The sequence below is a fragment of the Pantherophis guttatus genome, chromosome 3 (genome assembly GCF_059756535.1).
Source record: "Pantherophis guttatus breed Tessera chromosome 3, ASM5975653v1, whole genome shotgun sequence".
Lineage (NCBI taxonomy): Eukaryota > Metazoa > Chordata > Lepidosauria > Squamata > Colubridae > Pantherophis > Pantherophis guttatus.
Genome location: NC_142065.1, coordinates 4,627,008 through 4,650,087, shown reverse-complemented (window position 1 = coordinate 4,650,087; position 23,080 = coordinate 4,627,008). Strand labels below are relative to the sequence as shown.

The 23,080-nt window shown below is 42.9% G+C and overlaps 1 protein-coding gene across 1 annotated transcript; it reads right to left on the bottom strand.

Annotated features, from left to right (window-relative positions):
* Positions 1-1,905: 1,905 nt before the first annotated feature.
* Positions 1,906-22,823, bottom strand: LOC132709786 (tyrosine-protein phosphatase non-receptor type substrate 1-like). Its single transcript, XM_060684557.2, has 6 exons — positions 22,645-22,823; positions 19,777-20,130; positions 15,211-15,375; positions 14,281-14,302; positions 5,459-5,495; positions 1,906-3,232 (listed from the first exon to the last, which is right to left on the bottom strand). The coding sequence occupies exons 1-6, from the start codon at positions 22,715-22,717 to the stop codon at positions 3,071-3,073; spliced, it is 813 nt and encodes a 270-aa protein (XP_060540540.2). The 5' UTR covers positions 22,718-22,823; the 3' UTR covers positions 1,906-3,070.
* Between the last annotated feature and the right edge of the window lie 257 nt (positions 22,824-23,080).

Below are 23,080 nucleotides of genomic sequence, written 5' to 3'. Positions count from 1 at the left end.
AGAGCTGGCTCTTCAGCTTCTACCTACCTACCTACCTACCTACCTACCTACCTACCTACCTACCTACCTACCTCATCTATCTATCTATCTATCTATCTATCTATCTATCTATCTATCTATCTATCTATCTATCTATCTATCTATCTATCTATCCTATCATCTATCTCATCTGTCTATCTATCTATTTATCTATCTATCATCTATCTAACTAATCTATCATCTATCTCATCTATCTGTCTGTCTGTCTGTCTGTCTATCTATCTTCCTATCTACCTATCTATCATCTATCTCATCTGTCTGTCTGTCTGTCCGGCTGTTCTATCTATCTATCTATCTATCTATCTATCTATCTATCTATCTATCTATCTATCTATCTATCGTGTTTCGCCGAAAATAAGACCCTGTCTTATATTTTTTTGAACCTTGAAATAAGTGTTTGGCCTTATTACCATGCGCTCAAAAGCCCGATTGGGCTTATTATCAGGGGATGTCTTTTTTTTTTTTTTTTAATTTGATTTATATGCCGCCCTTCTCCGGAGACTCAGGGCAGCTTACAATGCGTTAAGCAATAGCCTTCATACTTTTGTATATTTATACAAAGTCAGCTTATTGCCCCCACAAACTGGGTCCTCATTTTACCTACCTTAGAAAGGATGGAAGGCTGAGTCAACCTTGAGCCTTGGAGAAATTTGAACCTGCAGTAAATTGCAGGCAGCTGTGTTAATAACAGGGTGCGTAGACCACTGTACTATCAAGGCTCTTTTGAGGGGAAACAGTGTATTTATCTATCTATTTTTCTATCTATTTCTCTCTCTCTCTCTCTCTCTCTCTCTCTCTCTCTCTCTCTCTCTCTCTCTCTCTCTCTCTCTTCTGTCTGTCTGTCTGTCTGTCTGTCTATCTATCTATCCATCCATCCATAACTGTCTGTCTATCTGTCTATCCATCCATCCATCCATCCATCCATCCATCCATCCATCCATCCCTTTCTCTCTTTCTCTCTCTCCATCCATCCATCCATCCATCCATCCATCCATCCATCCATCCATCTGCATGATCTTGATTCTGTCCCTCTGTTAATGCAACCTGGGACTGCATTATTCGTCTAGTCAATATCTCTGCGTGTTTAGTTTAATGCAGTTGCTCGGTTTGGGTATCCAAATATAATCCACGCAGCAGACCTGTTTCGTAAGTGGGTAGGTTGCCATGTAATATCTTAGTGGCAGAGACCAGCCGTAGGGCAAAAGACAAAAAAAATGGCCTTTAGACATTCCCTGAGGCTCCTTACTGCATCTCCTCCTTCTTTAGTCTTTTGAAGTGTTTACATTTAATGGAAAATGGAAGGCAGGCATGTTGCAGAAAAACGAGAAAAGAAGAAGGGATGGGAAAAATCTTTGTGGAGCTCACGGCATTTTATCACGAGCAGCCAGTTTTCGGTCTAGAAATGAAGACCAATTTTTTGTTTTTCTCTGTTTTGCAAGCCGGCACCTCGGTCAACTTCTGTTCATTAAATTTTGAGCATCATTTCAAAGCATCTCCAAACCTCTTTGGTGACTTCAGCAACATATCCACGTACAGGCAGTCCTGGATATGCCGCCATCCGTTAAGCGACCGTTCAAAGTTTTCAACGGCACTGAAAAAAGTGGGGTATGACCAGTCCTCACACTTACGACCATTGCCGCATTCCCCATCATTGTATGATCAAAGTTTGGGTGATTGACACCTGCCATGTATTTATGACGGTTGCAGAGTCCTGGAATCACGTGATCGCCCCTTTTTGAGACCTTCCCAGCCATCTTCCAGCAAGCAAAATCAATGGAGGAAGCCAGATTCACTTAATGACCATGTGATTCACTTAACAACAGCTGTGATTCGCTTAACAACCATGGCTAAAAAAAATAAGAAAAATTGGGGATGGCTTCTTTATTTATTTGTTCGTTCGTTTATTTATCAAACTTCTAGGCCCCCCATTTCACCGAAGGCAACTCTTAACTTTACAACTGCTTCGTTTAGCAATGGGCATTCTGGTCTCAATTGTCATAAGTCGAGGACTATCTGTAGTTTCTGGGAAGTGGAAATATATAGCCCTATTAAGACTGGGGTGTGTTTTGGTGCATAATTCTGCCAATATTTGCATAGGGTGTTTCCATTTTTCCTCCCCAAATGAATGCAGATTATAACAGTGCCCTTTAACAGAATAACAGAGATGGAAGGGACCTTAGAGGTCTTCTAATCCAACACCAGAGGTGAAATCCAGCAGGTTCTGACAGGTTCTGGAGAACCGGTAGCGGAAATTTTGAGTAGTTCGGAGAACCGGCAAATGCCATCTCTGGCTGGCCCCAGAGTGGGGTGGGAATGGAGAATTTGCAATATCCTTCCCCCAGGAGTGAGGAGGGAATGGGGATTTTGCAGTATCCTTCCCCTGCCACGCCCACCAAGCCACGCCCACCAAGCCACACCACGCCCACAAAGCCACACCACGCCCACAAAGCCACGCCCACAGAACCGGTAGTAAAAAAAAAATTGAATTCCACCACTGTCCAACACCCTGTTCAAGCAAGAGACTCTATACCTCTCCAGACAAACAGTTGTCTTATCTCTTCTTTAAAACCTCCAGTGATGGAGCACCCACAACTTCTGGTGGCAAGCTGTTCCACAGGTTAATTGTTCTCCCTGTCAGGAAATTTCTCCTTTGTTCCAGTTTGCTTCTCTCCTTGATTAGTTTCCATCCGTTGCTTCTTCTCTTGCCTTCAGGTGCTTTGGAGAATAGGTTGACCCCCAACTCTTCTTCGTGGCAGCCCCTCCAATATTGGAAGACTGCTATCATGTCACCTCCTGGTCCTTCTTTTCGTTAAACCAGACATGCCCGATTCCTGCAACCTTTCTTCCTTATGTTTTGGTCCATTATATTTTATATCATCCGTATTTTATTATATGATAATTTTATACAACCGTTTTTGATGTGCCTGTTTTAACAACTGGCAAAGATCTGCATTTAGAATCAGGTGAAGTTCCGAAGTTCCGTTTGGCTCAGAAATGCCAAGCGTGAAACGATCTCGTCTCCATTTTTCGGTCACAGATTCAGGTTGTGAAAAGTTTCTTTGTCTGCAGCCCCACTCGGTGCTCCCTTAATGGTAGCATATTCCGAGCGCTCTTCCGAATTGATTTTCTTAGGAATCTGTAATCCACTTGGGTCTTTCAGGTCAGCGTAGACAATCTCTTTATCCCCAGAAATCTGGAATAAAAGCAAGAATGAGCCGTTGGCTTGGGATTTTAAATCCAAAGGTTGCACACCGCAAGGGGTCTAAATAGATATAAAATTAACGCATCTTCTGGGGACTCGGAATACAGCGAACGATAAACTAACAAGGCCGCCTCCACATATACCCCAAACCACATTAACTAAGATAAACCCTAATTATTTGCAGAGCCGGTTTGGTATAGTACTTAAGGGGCTGGTCTAGAAACCAGGAGATGGTGAGTTCTAGTCCTGCCTTAGGCAAGAACGCTGGCTGGGTGTCTTTGGGCCAATCACTGGGAGATGATAAGTTCTAGTGCTGCCTTATACACGAGAGGTGGCTAGGTGACTTTGGGCCAATAACTAGGAGATGGTGAGTTCTAGATCTGCCTTAGGCATGAAAGACAGCTGGATGATTTTGGGCCAATCACCAGGAGACTGTGAGTTCTAGTGCTGCCTAAGGCATGAAAGCCGGCTGGATGACTTTGGGCCAATCACCAGGAGATGGTGAGTTCTAGTGCTGCCTTATACATGAGATGTGGCTAGGTGACTTTGGGCCAATAACTAGGAGATGGTGAGTTCTAGTTCTGCCTTAGGCATGAAAACCGGCTGGAGACTTTGGGCCAATCACCAGGAGATGGTGAGTTCTAGTGCTGCCTTATACATGAGATGTGGCTAGGTGACTTTATTTATTTATTTATTTATTAATCAAATTTCTATACCGCCCTACTCCCGAAGGACTCAGGGCGGTGAACAGCCAAGATAAAATACAGATAATACAAATATTAAAAAATCCCTTAAAATTATTAAATATTTTGGCCGAAACACAGATTAAAACACCCAATTTATAAAATCACACAAATTAAAAAATTTAAAAGAGGAGAGTTAGGCCAGGCCAGCCTGCTGAAATAAAAAAGTTTTGAGAGCACGACGAAACGTGCGCAGGTCCAGGATCCTCCGTATCTCTGGGGGGAGCTCGTTCCAGATGGTAGGTGCCCCCACAGAGAAGGATCTCCCCCTGGGGGCCACCAGTCGACACTGTTTGGCCGACGGCACCCTGAGAAGCCCCTCTCTATGGGAGCGTACTGGTCGGTGAGAGGCTATTGGTAGCAGAAGGCGGTCTCGTAAATACCCCGGTCCGATGCCATTGAGCGCTCTAAAGGTGGTAACCAAAACCTTGAAGCGCACCCGGAAGACCACCGGGAGCCAGTGCAGCTCGCGCAGGAGGGGGGGTCACATGGGAGCGCCACGTCGCTCCCATAACCACCCGCGCGGCCGCGACTTTGGGCCAATAACTAGGAGACGGTGAGTTCTAGTTCTGCCTTAGGCATGAAAGCCAGCTGACTGACTTGAGGCAGTCTCTCTCAGTCTAACCCACCTCAAAAGATTGTTGTTGTGGGAAAAATAGAAGGCGGAAGGCCTATTATATTTGTTCGCCTCCTTGAGTTACTTATAAAATAGTAAAGGCAGGATAAATATATATATATTAACCACTGTAAAGACTGACTAAGCTTAATCCATGATGGAAGACAGGTTTCCTAGGACAGGATTTTTTTTCTTTCTAACCTTGACAAAGTGAAGGTGAGTGAACTTCAACTCCCACAATTCTCTGCAGTCTGCTGTGGCATTCTGGGAGTTGAAGTCCATATATCTGGGCTTGGATTCACCTACCCTAATTAAATATATTGTGAGCTTATAACAAATAGCTGCAAAACTATTTGAAGTTGAAATGGGATCAGCCTAAAAGGACATAATTCCTGTATTAGTAGTACAAGTAGTCCTCGACCTATGACCACAATCGAGCTCCAAATTTAAGCAAGACAGCTGTTAAGTGAGTTTTGCCCCATTCTACAACCTTTCTGGCCACATTTCCTAAATGAATCATTGTAGTTGTTAAATGAGTAACATGGTTGTTAAGTGAATCTGGCTTCCCCATTGACAAAGACCCAGGACACTAAATATGAGTCAGTTGCCAAGCGCCCGAATATTGATCATGTGATCACAAGGATGCTGCAATGGTCGTAAGCGTGAAAAACGGTCCTAAGTCACTTTTTTCAGTGCTGTTGTAACTTCAAATGGTCACTAAATGAACGGTTGTAAGTCGAGGACTACCTGTATGGAGACCCCTGGTCAAGCCCAAACACAACCATCTAATCAACTAAAGTTCAATGCTAAACTGGCATCAGTAATGTCTGGAATTTTAAAAGTAACTGTCACTCTTACCGGCTTAGAAGTTTGTTGTTTTTCTGGAAAGTCGGACCTGAGGAAAAAATGCAGAGAGAGATTAGGCGACCCCATGGCCATTTTCATTTCATTTCATTTCGTTTCATTTCTTTTCTTTTCTTTCTTTTCTTTCTTTTCTTTTCTTTTCATTATATTATATTATATTATATTATATTATATTATATTATATTATATTATTAATTATATTATATTATATTATATTATATTATATTATATTATATTATATTATATTATATTTATTATATTATATTATATTCATTATATTATATTATATTATATTCATTATATTATATTATATTATATTATTATATTATATTGTATTGTTATTATTGTATTGTATTATTTTATTTTATTTTGTTTTGTTATTTTATTATTTTATTTTATTTTATTTTATTTTATTTTATTTTATTTTATTTTATTTTATTTTATTTTTTTGCTTTGCTTTGCTTTGCTTTGCTTTGCTTTGCTTTGCTTTACTCTACCCTACAATAATCTATCTACTCTACTCTATTCTATTAATTCCTATTCTGTTCTATTCTATTCTATTCTATTCTATTCTATTCTATTCTATTCTATTCTATTCTATAACTTTATTTTGCTTTATTATATTTTATAATTGTACCCTGTTTCCCCCCAAATAAGACATCCCCTGATAATAAGCCCAATCGGGCTTTTGAGCGCATGGCAATAAGGCCAAGTGCTTATTTCAGGGTTGAAAAAATATAAGACAGGGCCTTATTTTTGAGAAAACACGGTACTTTCATATTTAGAAACCTCCGATCTCCCTCACAGAGAGATTCTGGGGTGTTTACAAATAATATATTATATTAAAAAAGCAGTATATAAAATTCAAGCCACGTTTCCTCAATTATCGGACTGGCTTGGCAACTGAAACTGTCTCTCCCGACTCCCTTGCCTCAGATTCTATTTATTGATCAAAAATGTTAACAATAACTAAAACAACATGTTGAATATTTCAGAGGAGGCTTGGTGACCTTGAGGATGAACTAGAAATCAATGTTTAAATTGCAGGGGGGAATAAAATAACAGTTCTTAATTTCTTATTCTGTATCTAGGATTGGCTTATGTTGTAAAGAGGAAAATAAGCTAAACTGTGTCGTCTGAATTCAGGATTTTTTTGGGGGGGGAACGCTTGCCGACGCTTCAGGGACCTTCATGAGGACTAGAAATGTGCTTTCAAAACTGAGATGGGCGAGGATTTTAATTCTGCACCTGCAGTTGAATATGGGACGGGTGTAACAAAGTGTGCAGGTTGCTATTTTGCACATATTAAACGGGAACAATCTTGGGGCCAAGGCTAGCGATGTTAGTGGGGTCAAAAAATTCAAAATGGCGGCAATCACGGTTTCGTCAAAACCTTGACCATTTTTTTTATGGGCGTCTTCTTTGACAGACCCTCACTCGCTTAGCAAAATGCCAGGACCCAGAACCAAGGAATAGAATAGAATAGAATAGAATAGAATAGAATAGAATAGAATAGAATAGAATAGGACCTTGGAGGTCTTCTAGTCCAGCCCCCTGCTCAAGCAGGAGATCCTATGCCATTTCAGACAAGTGACTATCCAGTCTCTTCTTAAAAGTCTCCAGTGTTGGAGCACCCACAACTTCTGGTGGCCAGCTGTTCCACTGGTTAATTGTCCTCACTGTTAGGAAGTTTCTCCTTAATTCCAGATTGCTTCTCTCTTTGATTAGTTTCCAACCATTCTGCTCTCTGGTGCTTTGGATTAAAGAAAGCTTTATACAATTTCACTAAAGCAGAAGGCGGGAATAAGGTGGGATATCTAGTGGTGAAATTCAAATTTTGTTACTACTGGTTCTGTGGCTGTGGCTTGGTGGGCGTGGCGTGGCTTGATGGGCGTGGCAGGGGAAGGATACTGCAAAATCTCCATTCCCTCCCCACTCCTGAGGGAAGAATATTGCAAAATCCCCATTCCCTCCCCACTCCTGAGGGAAGGATACTGCAAAATCCCCATTCCCTCCCCACTCCTGAGGGAAGGATATTGCAAAATCCCCATTCCCTCCCCACTCCTGAGGGAAGGATACTGCAAAATCTCCATTCCCTCCCCACTCCTGAGGGAAGGATATTGCAAAATCTCCATTCCCTCCCCACTCCTGAGGGAAGGATACTGCAAAATCTCCATTCCCTCCCCACTCCTGAGGGAAGGATATTGCAAAATCCCCATTCCCTCCCCACTCCTGAGGGAAGGATACTGCAAAATCTCCATTCCCTCCCCACTCCTGAGGGAAGGATACTGCAAAATCTCCATTCCCTCCCCACTCCTGAGGGAAGGATATTGCAAAATCTCCATTCCCTCCCCACTCCTGAGGGAAGAATATTGCAAAATCCCCATTCCCTCCCCACTCCTGAGGGAAGGATACTGCAAAATCTCCATTCCCTCCCCACTCCTGAGGGAAGGATATTGCAAAATCCCCATTCCCTCCCTACTCCTGAGGGAAGGATACTGCAAAATCTCCTTTCCCACCCCACTCTGGGGCCAGCCAGAGGCGATATTTGCCAGTTCTCCGAACTACTCAAAATTTCCGCTACCGGTTCTCCAGAACCTGTCTGAACCTGCTGAATAGCACCCTGGGGATATCTATAAAAAAAAAAAAAATCTAATAAACATTTTAGCAATGATCAAACCATTGTCCTATTGGCCTCTAGCCATCCCTATTCCTAAGCCTTGAGTAATGAATGCTCCAGGAGTTATCTAATACACATTTGCTCCAGGCCATCTCTATTCCTAACATCTACTTGAGGTCTGCAAGATGCCTAACTCCTTGTTACTCCAAAAGTGCTTCCCCCCACCCCCCAAGAGGCACCTAGACCTTCTGCTTTTTCTTTGAAGGCATTTCGCTTCTCATCCAAGAAGCTTCTTCAGCTCTGACTGAATGTTGAGGAAAAGAAGGATTTATATTCCTTGCAGACAACTGGACATTTGCATCCTTTTTAGAGAATCGTAGAGGCCACTTGGAGGTTTATCTGTGTCCTCAGATTCACCTGTCAAATGGTTGTGAAACCTTCTTGGAACTGCTGAGAGGACTCGTAGACCGTTGGCACATGAAGTTGTATCTCCCCTCCCTGTTGAGAAAGGACTGTTCAATTTTGACTAAGGCAATTTTTGCACCACTCAGGTGATCCTGAGGACACAGAGAAACCTCCAAGTGGCCTCAACGGCTCTCTAAAAAGGATGCAAATGACCAGCTGTCTGCAAGGAATATAAATCCTTCTTTTCCTCCACAGCCTTCTCTGTGGGGGCACCCGCCCTCTGGAATGAGCTACCCCCAGGGATACGACTGATCCCGGACCGCCGTACCTTTCGCCGGGCTCTGAAGACTTTTTTATTTCAGCAAGCCGGGCTGGCTTAAAATTTTTAATTGGTTAATTTTATGGGTAAGGGGTTTTAAATTGGGGGAAGCCAATATAGATTTAGTTATGTTTTAAAGTATTTTAATGTTTATATTGTATGTTTTTTAATCCTGGCTGTTCACCGCCCCGAGTCCTTCGGGAGAGGGGCGGTATAAAAATTTAATAAATGAAATGAAATGAAATGAAATGAACATTCAGTCAGAGCTGAAGAAGCTTCTTGGATGAAAAGCGAAATGCCTTCAAAGAAAAACAAGAAAAGTCCAGTTGCCTCTTGAAAAAAAGCACCTTGGACTCAGAGTTCTTGTCTTTATCCTGTTTATTATCTATACTCACTTTCTATCCATTGATAAAATTTCCCCCAAATGTTGTAATATTCCGATTCTGTTTTCCCTTTAATTGCCAATATCAACCTATTCATTTCTGCACATTCCAATATTTTCTTAATTGCCTCCCCTTTTGTAGGGATTTGAGATGAATATGTTGTAGTATATTAAAATTAAATGAAAGAAGGAAAGATAAATATGTATTTTAAGAAACAATGATAAACTTTGAAGATGATAGCACAAATGTTATACCTAGACATGGATTGATTAAAAAATGTACAGGAATACTAGAGGAATAATAGTAAAGTAAAAAATGAAATTGGAAATGGAGACGCATGTAAATAGAAATTAGGTCTGCTCGAATACCATCTCAGATTGAATCAAAAAAGGAAAGAACACAGGAATGGAAAAGAGGGGAGGAATAGAGAGGGGAAAGTAGGGAAGTTGGGAGGTGAGAAGAAGAGAAAAGAAGGATGGGAAAAGGAGAGGAAGAAGGAAGGGGAAAGGAGAGCAGGAGAGAGAGTAAGAAGGGGAGGAAGAAGAGAGGAGAGGGGGAAAGAGGAAAGGAAGTAAGAAAGGAGAGGAGAGGAGGAATGAGGAAAGAAAAAAAAAGGAGGAGAAAGAAGGGAAGGGAAAAAGGAAAGGTTGTAGTAAAACAAAAGAAGGAAATGGTAAAAGAGCAGACCCGAACAAATAATTAATTAATGACCTAATGGAAGTTAAAGAAGAAGATGAACGAACAATGTGTAAGGATGGATAAAAGTCTGTACATTCTTTGTTCTCGCCAGACAGACTTCCTTTCAAGAGTTTGCCATAACCTTGTTCTGTTTTAGCAAACAGCCCATCATTAGCAACCAACATTTGGGGACCTATTGTGCTTGTAAGTAGAGGACTACCTGTAACCTGGTTAGAGAATGACGGGTCTTCCTCGACTTACGACCATAATCGATCCTGGAATTAAGAGTTGTAAATCGGGCCAGTCATCACGGGACTGATCTGATTCGCCGACAATTTTTTTTGTGGCTGTCAGAAGAAAATGCCGGTTTTGGCAGGGATCCCTTTATGACTTGTGGACTTCAACTCCCAGAATTCCTGAGCCAGCCATGATGGCTGGCCCAGGGAATTCTGGGAGTTGAAGTCCACAGGTCATCAAGAGGCCATAGTTGCCCACACCTTGTCTAGACTTTCCCACAATTTCCGTTTTTCTTTGTCTTTTATATTTTGATAAACTGCTAAATAATCTCTCTATATAAAGGCGAAATACCACTCACACGTCATCACAAAAGCTCCAGAACCATAAAGCCCACAAACTTGAAATTTGCCATGTATGTTCCTCTTGGCTTCTCGGTGCTCACTAAGAAAGGATTTTTCGAAATGACCATCAGAGCATTAGTATTTCCTATATTATTATTAACACGCTCTGATGCTAAGGAGTCCTACTCCCCCCTCACCACCTGAAAAGAAATCTGTTCCAAATGCAAAACACAAGCAGAGGAGAGGAGTTTCAGTTTCAGTTTTACTTTCACAGCAGCAAGCAGAGGATAGGATAGCGGAGGCTTCTGTGGAGCAGGGCTGAGGGAGATAAGGGGATAGGATAGAGGAGGCTTCTGTGGGGCAAGCCTGAGGGAGAGAAGGGGAGAGGATGGTAACTACTCATTAATTTTCAAGCTGTAAGTGTTGATTTATCAAGCCCGATCACATAGTTTCGTAGCGGAGCATGGGTATTCAGCTAGTAAATAATGTTAATTAAAAAAATTTGGAACCATAAAAAAAAACAAAAAAAAAAACCAACAACTTGAGGACAATCCTTTAACCGCAGGAGGCCTGTTTTCCTCTTTTGTTTTGAGAGCAAAAAGGCAAAACGTTTCTCTGGCATTTGAGTGGTGGTTTCTTTCCCCCCATATCCCCTCCGGGGAAGGTTTGGATTTTTTAAAATATATATAATAACGGAGGTGGATGACAGCTTTCACCTATTTAAGTCTATGATACACTTAATGTGCCTATTTCGTCTTTGCCTAGAGAGAAACGTGGAATATTGTTCCTTGTTATTCTGAGCTCTGCAGCTCCGTTGAAGTGGCACAGATTTCTGGGTCTCCTGGTGGGGTCCTTAGGGGGGATAGAGAGAGCTTGGAAGTGAGCAGGTAATGCTTACCGCAATCATTAGATGGAAAAAAAGACAAAGAAAGAGGGAAGGGAGAGAAGATGGGAGGATGGATGGATGGATGGTTGGTAGGAAAGAAGGAAGGAAAGAGAGGGAGAGGGAAAAGCGGAGGGAAAGAGGGAGTGGGGAATAGGGTGGGGAAGTGGGAAGGGCAGGGAGAGGGAGGGAGGGAAGAAGGGAGAGGAGAGGGAGAAAGAGAAGGGGAAGGCAAGGAGATTGGGGTCAGGTGAAAGGGAGCAGGGAGAGGGAGGGAAGGAAAGGGAAAGAAAGGGTGATGGGGAGAGAGAAAGGGGAGGAAAGGGAAGGAATGAGGGACTGGATAGATAGATAGACAGATAGACAGACAGATAGACAGATAGATAAATAGATAGATGGATGGATGGATGGATGGATGGATGGATGGATGGATGGATGGATGGATGCGTGGGTGGGTGGGTGGATGGATGGATGGATGGATGAAGAGATAGATAGATAGATAGGTAGGTAGATAGATAGATAGAGAGAGAGAGAGAGAGAGAGATGATCTATCCATCCATCCATCTACCTACCTACCTACCTATCTCTATGATCTATCTGTCTCTATGATAGAAAGATAGATAGATAGATAGATAGATAGATAGATAGATAGATAGATAGATAGATGGATGGATGGATGGATGGATGGATGGATGGATGGATGGATGGATGGATGGATGGATGGGGTGGGGGGTGGATGGATGGATGGATGATCTATCTATCTATCTATCTATCTATCTATCTATCTATCTATCTATCTATCTATCCATCCATCCATCCATCCATCCATCCATCCATCCATCCACCTACCTATCTCTATGATCTATCTGTCTCTATGTTAGAAAGATAGGTAGGTAGATAGATAGATAGATAAATAGATAGATGGATGGATGGATGGATGGATGAATGGATGGATGGATGTGTGTGTGTGTGTGTGTGTGTGTGTTGGTAGATGGATGGATGGATGGATGGATGGATGAATAGATAGATAGATAGATAGATAGATAGATAGATAGATAAATAGATAGATAGATAGATAGAGAAAGATAGATGTGTGTTGTGGGGGGAGAGAGGCGGAGAGAAAGAGACAGAGAGATAAAAACAGACAGAGAGAGCTATAAACAGGGTGGAATCAAATTAGCACCATTTCCTGGCTCAGCAGGCTCATTCGCAGCTTTTAATCCCTGCCCCTCCCCCCCAATTAAAACCAGATTACAGATCTGGAATCCATCTGTCTTCCCTTTAATGCCGTTCTCAGGGGCTGCTCTTTGAATGTGATGGGCAGAGCGGCCCTGCAGGAGATGGAGCTTTTAATTCTTCCCCCCCACCCCGCCCTCCCTGTCCCCCGCCTGGCATGCCGTCTCCCCCCAAAGGGAAGGGAAAGGGAGGAAATGGAGAAAGTAGCAGGGGCGAAAGAGCTGGCTGGATGCCACTCCATCCAGCTCCAAGCTTTGTGGTGGCAATCAAATCCCTGAAATCCCCCAGCGGGGTATGAAAAGCCACATAAAAACAGCCAGAGAAGGAGAATTGGTTTCATAGAATAATTGGGTTGGAAGGGACCTCGAAGGTCTTCTAGTCCAACCCCCTGCTGGACTGGTTGTAAGGGAAGGAAAAGAGCCTTGGTGGCGCAGCAGACTAAAGTGCTGTTAAGTAGCACCACCTGCCTGCAATTACTGAGAGTTCAATTCTCACCAGGCTCAAGGTTGACTCAGCCTTCCATCCTTCCGAGGTAGGTAAAATGAGGACCCGGATTGTGGGGGCAATAAGCTGACTTTGTATAAAAAAGAACACCGCTTGGGGGGGGGGGGGGGCAAAAGCCCTACTAAGCAGGTATATGCAAAAGTATGAAGGCTGTTGCTTAACGCATTGTAAGTCGCCCTGAGTCTCCGGAGAAGGGCGGCATATAAATCGAACCAATAAATAAAATAAATAAATAAAATGAATCCTGCAGCCCGCTTAGGGATTGTCAGTGAAATGAGGCAGGTTAGATATAGGTAGTCCTCGATTTACGGCCACAACTGAGCCCAATTTTTTGTCACTAAGCAAGGAAGTGGTAGTTAAGTGTTAACTAACTTAACAAAATTCACTTGTTAAGTGAGTTTTCCCCATTTTACGCTTAGCATCTGACCAGGGGTGAAATGCTTCCGGTTCGGACCGGATCGCCCGATCCGGTAGCGATGGAGGCGGGTGGTTCGGAGAACTGGTAGCAAAAATCCCTGCCCCCACCTCCCCATGCCCAGCTGAGCCGCACAATCATTAGAGGCTTTTTTTGTTTGTTTTACTTTTAAAAGCATTTTTTCTACAACCTCTTCCGACGAAAAAATGCTTTTAAAAGTAAAAAAAAAAAAGTCTCTGATGATCCCGCCGCTCAGCTGGGATCATCAGAGGCTTTTCAAAGCATTTTTTTCTGCAACCTCTTGGCCGAAGAGGTGGTAAAAAAAATGCTTTGAAAAGTCTCTGACGATCCCAGCTGAGTTGCCTGATCGGCAGAGGCTTTTCAAAGCATTAGAAAAAATGCTTTGAAAAGTTTAAAAAAAAAAAAGTTGCCCACGCCCACCCAGTCACATTATACCCCCCCACCAAGCCACGCCCACAGAACCGGTAGTAACACATTTTACATTTCACCCCTGCATCTGACTCATATTTATGACGGTTGCTGTGTCCCGGGGGGGTCATGAAATCCCGGTTTGCGACTTTCCGACAAGCAATGGGGAAGCCAGATTCACTTAACAACCATGTAATTCATTTAAGAACTGCCGTGTTTCACTCAACAATCGTGGCAAAAAAAATAATAATAAATTAGCATGTTTCACTTAACAGCCTTTCCATTGTTTAGCCATGGAAATTCTGCTCCCGCTTATGGTCGCAAATCGAGGGCTAGCTAACAAAAAGATATCGAACTTCTACAGACCTTGTATGGTTGTTCCTTAGACCTGGACACAAGAGAAAAACAGAATTAGCAAACATTTGCAAAAATTCATCGTTGTAAATTATAATCTATTTCTCTCCTCCCCCCCCCCCATTATCTGAATTTGAATGTCAATATTTTTTTTTTTTTTTTTTTGGCTTTTTATTGGGGTGCCCCAAGGAAAAAAGGCTCCTGGCCAAAATGCCAAGAACAAAGGATTAAGAAAGCTTTATACATTTTCAGTAAAAGAGAAGGAGGGACGAGGCAAGATAATAAGAAATATCATCTAACAAACATTTTAGTAATAATTCTACAATTTGTTCTATTGGTCTCTAGCTGTCCCTGTTCCTAAACCTTGGCTAATGAATGCCCCAGGAGTTATCTAATACACATTTTATTGGCTGCAGGCCATCTGTATTCCTAATTTTTAGCTGAGGCCTGCAAGTTGTTTAACTCTTCTTACTTTTATCAGCTTTCTAACTACCCAGAATTGTTACAAGATTCACACATGCATATTTCCTGTAGATGAAGCATTCTTTGTTCCTGCCAGACACACTCCACAATTACAGGCTTCCTGATTTACTTTCAAGTGTGTGTCATGACCTGGCTTTATTTTAGCATACAACTCATCAAACAGAGTTAAAGCTCCAGTTAGACTTGTGGAGCTGAGTTTGCTGACCAGGCCTACCTTGAAAGGCTGGCGTCCGTCTTGAAAGCCTGACTGTGTTTTCCCTCCCCTCCCTTTTACACCCGAGTAAGACAGTCATTTTTCTAGCGTGCTATGTCTGTCGTCTGTTGTGATTTTTCAAACGTGGCCACTTTAAGAGGTGTGGACTTCAACTCTCAGAATGCTCGCTGCCTGGGGAATTCTGGGAGTTGAAGTTTACACCTCTTAAAGTGCCCACGTTTGAAAAAACACCATCCTAATCTTACCTTCAAACTGTTCATCCTTTGATCGGTAACAAAGACACGCCGAATTTCGCTCCCCTTTTTTCATCTTTAGGTAGACATAAAGCGCCACGCAGAACAAACAAACCAGGATGAAGACTCCAGAGACTCCAGCAGCAATGGGGATGACTGAATTGTTATCTCTAGAAGCTAAAGAGAAACCTTGAATTGTCAGGCTGGAAAAGAAAAACCTCAATCACAGTTTTATTCCCAAGTATTAAACTGACCTCATTTGCAGAAACACTAACTTCGTTTAGACTTAATCCTGGTTAGCTGTCCCGTTGTGGAGTTTTGGACTTATGACGGTGGTTTCTTCTGTGCATCGTGATAAACCCAGACAAGGTAGGTAATTTGTCTAACCAGGATGGGGCCGTTTAACTGTGTCACTTTTTTCAGTGCCGTTGTAACTTGAAACGGTTGCTAAACGAATTTTTGTAAGTCAAGGACTATCTGGAATGAAATTCCCACAGTGGAAAACTAATCCAGGAGAGAAGCAACCTAGGACTAAGGAGAAATTTCCTGACAGGGAGAACAATTAATCAGTGGAACCAGTAGTGGGTTTCACATTTTTTAAATACCGGTTCTGTGGGTGTGGCTTGGTGGGTGTGGCATAGCTTGGTGGGCGTGGTTTGGTGGGCGGGGCAGGGGAAGGATACTGCAAAATCCCCATTCCCACCCCACTCCAGGGGAAGGATACTGCAAAATCCCCATTTCCTCCCGATCAGCTGGGACTCGGGAGGCAGAGTATAGATGGGGGTGGAGCCAGTCAGAATTTTTACTACCGGTTCTCCGAACTACTCAAAATTTCCGCTACCGGTTCTCCAGAACTGGTCAGAACCTGCTGAAATCCACCTCTGAGTGGAACAACTTGCCTCCAGAAGTTGTGAATGCTCCAACACTGGAAGTTTTTAAGAAGAGGTTGGATAACCAATTTGTCTGAAGTGGTGTAGGGTTTCCTGCCTAAGCAGGGGTTGGACTAGAAGACCTCCAAGGTCCCTTCCAACTCTGTTATTCTATTCTATTCTATTCTATTCTATTCTGTTCTGTTCTGTTCTGTTCTGTTCTGTTCTGTTCTGTTCTGTTCTATTCTATTCTATTCTATTCTGTTCTATTCTATTCTATTCTATTCTATTTTAATTTTTAATTAGATTTATATGCCGCCCTTCTCCGGAGACTCAGGGCGGCTTACAATGCATTAAGCAATAGCCTTCATCCTTTTGTATATTTATACAAAGTCAGCTTATTGCCCCCACAATCTGGGTCCTCATTTTATCTACCTTTGAAAGGATGGAAGGCTGAGTCAACCTTGAGCCTGGTGCGATTCGAACTTACAGTAATTGCAGACAGCTGGTGTTAATCATAATGCTTAGTCTGCTGAGCCACCAGGCTCTTATTCCATTCCATTCCATTCCATTCCATTCCATTCCATATATTCTATTCTATTCTATTCTATTCTATTCTATTCTATTCTATTCTATTCTATTCCATTCCATTCCATTCCATTCCATTCCATTCCATTCCATTCCATTCCATTCCATTCTATATTTTCTATCCTATCCTATCCTATCCTATCCTATCCTATCCTATCCTATCCTATCCTATCCTATCCTATCCTAAATGGATTGCGGAAACATCAGGAATACCAAAAGTGATCTCTTTGATCAGAGAACAAACAAGAAAAATTTTTGAAAGTCTGGAAGCTTTTTACGGATTTTTTTTTGCTGAAAGAGGAAAAATAAGGAATGGAGGATTTATGGATCTGAAGATTGAGAAAGATGGGGACTAAATGGATGAAATATTTAAAACATTTAAGAGGGACGAAAGACAATAAGAATCTAATTATCTGTTTTTTGTTTTTTTTTAAAAAAAGGGCCATCTGTATGTTTCTTCATTTTGTGGGTTTTGTTTCCTGTTTTGCTTTTGACTTCTTTTTTTCCTCTCTTTTGGTTTGTTATTATGATACAAACATTTTCAATAAACATAATTGAAAGAGAGAGGCAAGCTTAGCCAAAGGAGGAATTTATTCTTTTGGGCAACCACGAAGGTGTGTGTGTAATGGATTTCCAATTCTGGTTACAGAAATAACTCTTTGTTTATAGTTGTACGTGGCGCACAGAACAAAAAACTCACCAGAGTTCAATTTGACTTAGAGTCAGTTTATGTTTCGGTCAAAATACCCCTGGAAAATTCTAAGAGGAGTAAAAATGCCAGGAAAGGATCGATTTATATATTCTTCTGCAAAGTACAAGTAGAATCTCCACTTTACGTCCACCATTGAACCCAAAATTTGGGTCGCTAAGCGAAACATCTGTTAAGAAGAGCCTTGGTGGCGCAGCAGACTAAAGTGCTGTTAAGTAACACCAGCTGCCTGCAATTACTGCAAGTTCGAATCTCACCAGGCTCAAGGTTGACTCAGCCTTCCATCCTTCCGAGGTAGGTAAAATGAGGACCCGGATTGTGGGGGGCAATAAGTTGACTTTGTATAAAAAAGAACACCGCTTAGGGAGGGCCAAAAAAACCCTACTAAGCAGGTATATACAAAAGTATGAAGGCTATTGCTTAACGCATTGTAAGCCGCCCTGAGTCTCCGGAGAAGGGCGGCATATAAATCGAACCAATAAATAAATAAATAAATAAATAAATAAATAAATAAATAAATAAGTGAATTTCGGCCCGTTTTACGACCTTTCTGCAGTTGTTAAGTTAGTAACACAGTAAGTGAATCTGCCTTCCTCATTGGCTTGTCAGAAGGTTGCAAAAAAAGGGGAACACGTGAACTCCCCCCTCCCCGGGACACTACAACCGTCAAAAATATGAGTCGGTGGCCAAGCATTTAAATTTGGATCACATGACCCTGAGGATGCAGCAATGGTCACTTTTTTCAGTGCCGTTGTAACTTTGAACGGTCCTTAAACGGACTGTTGTTAAGTCGAGGACTACCTGCACAGAATAGATCGGTGGGTCAGAAAATCTGTATCAGAAAGAAATCGTTTTACTACCAGTTCTGTGGGCATGGCTTGGTGGGCGTGGCAGGGGAAGGATACTGCAAAATTCCCATTCTCACCCTACTCCAGGGAAAGGGTACTGCAAAATCCCCATTTCCTCCCCACTCCAGGGGAAGGATACTGCAAAATCCCCATTCCCTCCCCACTCCAGGGGAAGGATACTGCAAAATCCCCATTCCCTCCCCACTCCAGGGGAAGGATACTGCAAAATCCCCCTCCCCTCCCCACTCCTGGGGAAAGGATATTGCAAAATCTCCATTTCCACCTCACTCCAGCGGAAGGATACTGCAAAATCCCCATTCCCTCCCCACTCCAGCGGAAGGATACTGTAAAATCCCCCTCCCCTCCCCACTCCAGGGGAAGGATACTGCAAAATCCCCATTCCCACCCCACTCCAGGGGAAGGATACTGCAAAATCTCCATTCCCACCTCACTCCTGGGGGAAGGATATTGCAAAATCCCCATTCTCTCCCCACTCCTGGGGGAAGGATATTGCAAAATCCCCGTTCCCTCCCCACTCTGGGGCCAGCCAGAGGTGCTATTTGCCGGTTCTCCGAACTACTCAAAATTTCCGCTACCGGTTCTCAAGAACCTGTCAGAACCTGCTGGATTTCACCTCGGATCTAATCCCTGCACATTTAATAGTAGGCAGAATCACCCACCCAATGCAGAACCGCATTGCCTTGCCAAGATTTCTCTTTAGAAGTTGTAAGTATACACATAGTCCTTGAAGAGTTCAACCATCCCTTGGAGATACCTGCAGAAGAGTACCAAGATGGCGGGGTCCACACAACAAGAAGCAACGGATGGAACCTAATCAAGAAGAGAAGCAACCTAGAACTAAGGAGAAAGTTCCTGACAGTGAGGACAATTAGTCAGTGGAACAACTTGCCTCCAGAAGTTGTGGATGCTCCATCACTGGAGGCTATTAAGAAGAGACTGGACAGCTATTTCTCTGGGGTCTCCTGCTTGAGGAGGAGATTGGAACTCCAAGGTCCCTCCCAATTCTGTTATTTTGCCTTCTGTAACAAATTGAAAGAGTCCAGAGAAGAGCCACAAAGACGATGAGGGGCCCGGAGGCTAAAACATACGATGATCGCTTGACCTAACGAAGAGAAGGACTAGAGGTGACACGATAGAGAGCTGTCATCCAATATTTGAAGGGCTGCCACAAAGAAGAGGGAGTCTAGCTATTCTCCAAAGCACGTGAAGTAAGGACAAGAAGCAATGGATGAAAGCTTCTAAAGGAGAGAAGCAACTTAGAAGTAAGGAGAAATTTCCTGACAGTCAGAACAATCAATCAGAAGAACTCCTCTAGAAGTTGTGGGTGCTCCATCATTGGAAGGCCTCCTGCTTGGGCAGGGGGTTGGACTAGAAGACCTCCAGGGTCCCTTCCAACTCTGTTATTCTATTCCGGGAGGCCTCAAGGGACTTGGGATGTATCAGGTCCAAATCTGGGACCATGCATGGCTGTAGCACTATCACACAGGTCCCCAGATCCAGAAGGCAAGTAAACAAACTTCACGCACAGCTTATTCACACTCACCTTTTACAACCACCTCAGTCCCATGTCCTTTAAGCCAATCTGTAGTTCCACGCCCCTCTTTCTTCTCCTTTACACAGTAATAAGTCCCCACGTCTTCCAGACTAAAGTTGCGGATGGAGATGGAGAAATCCGTGTCGGAATGTGGAGAATTCCTGGTTATTCTTTCATCTTTTTCATCATCAATCTCGGTATCTGCGTAGATGAGCTTCCGCTGACGTCCTTCTCCCAAGAACCATTTCACACCACCAGGTATGCGGTTGTTACTCACTTCACACTCCAGGTGGAGAACTTCCCCTATTACGACCGAAACAGAGCTCTGGGGTTGCGAGAGCCATGGATCCTGGGCCTTAACACCTGAGAAAGAGGAACCCAGTTAAACCATAGAATCCTAGGGCCGGAAGGGAACTTGGAGGTCTTCTAGTCCAGCCCCCTGCTTAAGCAGGAGACCCTATACCACTTCAGACAAGTGGTTGTCCAGTCTCTTTTTAAAAACCTCCAGTGATGCAGAATGTTTTGAAGAAAAAAATTCAATTCTCTCCACAATTGTTTTTATTGGGTATAGTTAAGGGTTTTACATCGGGTGAAACAAAATTGATATTGTATATGATAACAGCAGCAAGATTGTTGATAGGTAAATACTGGAAGAATGAAGCTTTGCCCACTATCGAGGAATGGACTTTGAAGATGGCCAGTTTTGCAGAGATGGCGAAGATTTCAGCATACTTAAAAGACTGTTCACAAGAGACTTATGAATGGGAATGGAAAAGGTGGATAGAATATGTTCAGAACAAATACCAAACTAAGAAGTATCAAATAGCTTTTATTTGAAAACAATGTATTAGAAATATTTTAATGCAATGAAACTTATAAGGGGGGAGGGAGGGGTTCAAGTTTCTTATCAAGGGGGGTTTCTTTATGTGACATGATTATATTGTGGGGAAGTCTGGGGGGGAGGGGAGGGTTAGGGAGGGTTAGGGAGGTTGGGAAGTCTGGGGGGGGTTGTGGGGGGGGGAAAGGGGTGAAAATGTAACTGTAAAACTTTTGCAATAAAAAAAATAAAATAAATAAAAACCTCCAGTGATGGAGCACCCACAACTTCTGGTGGCAAGCAGTTCCACTGGTTAATTGTCCCCACTATTAGGAAGTGTCTCCTTAATTCCAGGTTAACCAGTTTGCACATCTCTTATTCATTGCTCTCAGCAACGTTTCTCTGTGCTTTACACCCTGCTGGTTGGTAACACAACAACAATATCCTTAACAGGTTAATTGTTCCCACTGTTAGGAAGTGTCTCCTTAATTCCAGGTTGCTCCTCTCCTTGGAACTCAATGAAACCTCAAAGCACTGTTCAGAGCCAGTGAGTGAAACACTGACAGGCACCAAATCAGTGGAGTATTTCAGGGGGCAAATGGCTTTGAAACAAGGCTTTTTTTTGGGGGGGGGGGGATACCAGATGACTGGTTACACTCAGTCCCACATCCTTCTCTCCTCCTTCAAATTACCCCCTAACTGAGGGTTGCTAAGTGCCTACATGGACAAACACAGAAGTTCCTTTCCAAATAAAGGCAACTCCGAAACGGTGGGCTGATGATTCCCGAGTCATCGACAAGAAATGCAGAATAAATGGCTGTGTTTGGATTTAATTTCCTGCCATCTAGTGGCTTAATTTGAGAGGGACAAATTTGATGTGAAGCAGCCTTGCTTCCCGGCACAATCTGGACTCTGAATGGCAGAGCGATCTCCTTCTTAATGGGACCACACCTTGGGAAAAAAAGGTGCTCCATATCTCACCATCGGAGGAGAGATGTTGAGGTGGCCTCCTTCACTTCTCCAACCTCTTGGAGCACCCCTCAAAAGGGACCGTAGGAGACCACAGGGAGGAGATCAGAGATGGGGAGGGCCATAACTTACTTCCCCAGATCACATTTTTCACACTAAGCTAGTACTAGCCAATAGAAAATATCTACCACCCTTTCCGCAGTCCTTCCTCTGCTGTCAAGGCAACTCAACATGGAAAGTGAGATTGTTATTCTGATGAGGATACTGAGGGATTCCAAGGAATTATGAGTGATTTCTATGAATCCCCTCCCCCACCCATCAAAAAAAAAAAAGTAAGAAAGAAAGGAAAAAAGAGAAACAAGAAGAGAAATGAGCATGGAGCATTTTTTGGAGGAGCTCAACTCTTTAATCCCAACCTCTCTCCCATCAAGCTCAGCAGTAGCCGTCCATGCGGTTCTTATTTTTAAATGAATTGGAAACTCAAATGAGTAGCAAATCCAAGGAGCATCCTAGGAGAGGCCGTGACTAATTAGCAGAAACATTGAGTCCAACATCTTACAGTTACTGTTATTGAGGCTGGAAGAAGAGCAGGAAGAAAAAGCAAGAAGGATGATTAAAAGGGGCTGGAGGCTAAAACATACGAAGAACGGTTGCAGGAATTGGCCATGTCTAGTCTAGTGAAAAGAAGGACGAGGGGTGACAAGATAGCAGTGCTCCAATATTTGAGGGGCTCCCACAAAGAAGAGGGGGGCAAATTCAATCTATTTTCCAAAGCACCTGAAGGCAAGACAAGAAACAATGAAAGGAAACTAATCAAGGAGAGAAGCAACCTAGAACTAAGGAGAAATTTCCTGACACTGAGAACAATTAACCAGTGGAACGACTTGCCACCAGAAGTTGTGGGTGCTCCATCATTGGAAGCTTTTAAGAAGAGACTAGACAGCTACTTGTCTCGAATGGTATAGTTCTCCTTTCAAGCAGGGGGTTAGACTAGAAGGCCTCTGGGGTCCCTTTCCACACTGTTATGCTGTTATTCTTTCACTCACTCTCTCAGTTACTTCTGTCTAAAACCTTTCGGCTTGATCACTCACCTCCGTTACTTGCTGAAGACAGACTGGAAAGCACAATGAAAAACAGACCAAAAAGGAAGACACCACAAGCCATTGGAGAAGCCGGTTTCGTTAAAATGACAACAAGTCTCGGGGTCTCCTCGATTGTGGCATAAACCGGTCTGGATTGTCACTCACACAATCAGTTGCTTCTGCGTAGTGTCTGGGTACAGATTTGCCAATTCCTCAAAAGGGAAGTCGCAACAGGAAACTGATTTGACATGAAGTCGGATGCGTTTTGGGTTGTGTTACATTTTGGGTGGCCAAATGAGGAAAGATTCTCCATAAATGGCTGATTAACCCCCAACAGAGTTTTGCAAAGACGAGAGAGAGAGAGAGAGAGAGAGAGAGAGAGAGAGAGAGAGAGAGAGAGAGAGAAATAATTGTGGGAGAAATCTCAGTGTCTTAGTAAACCACC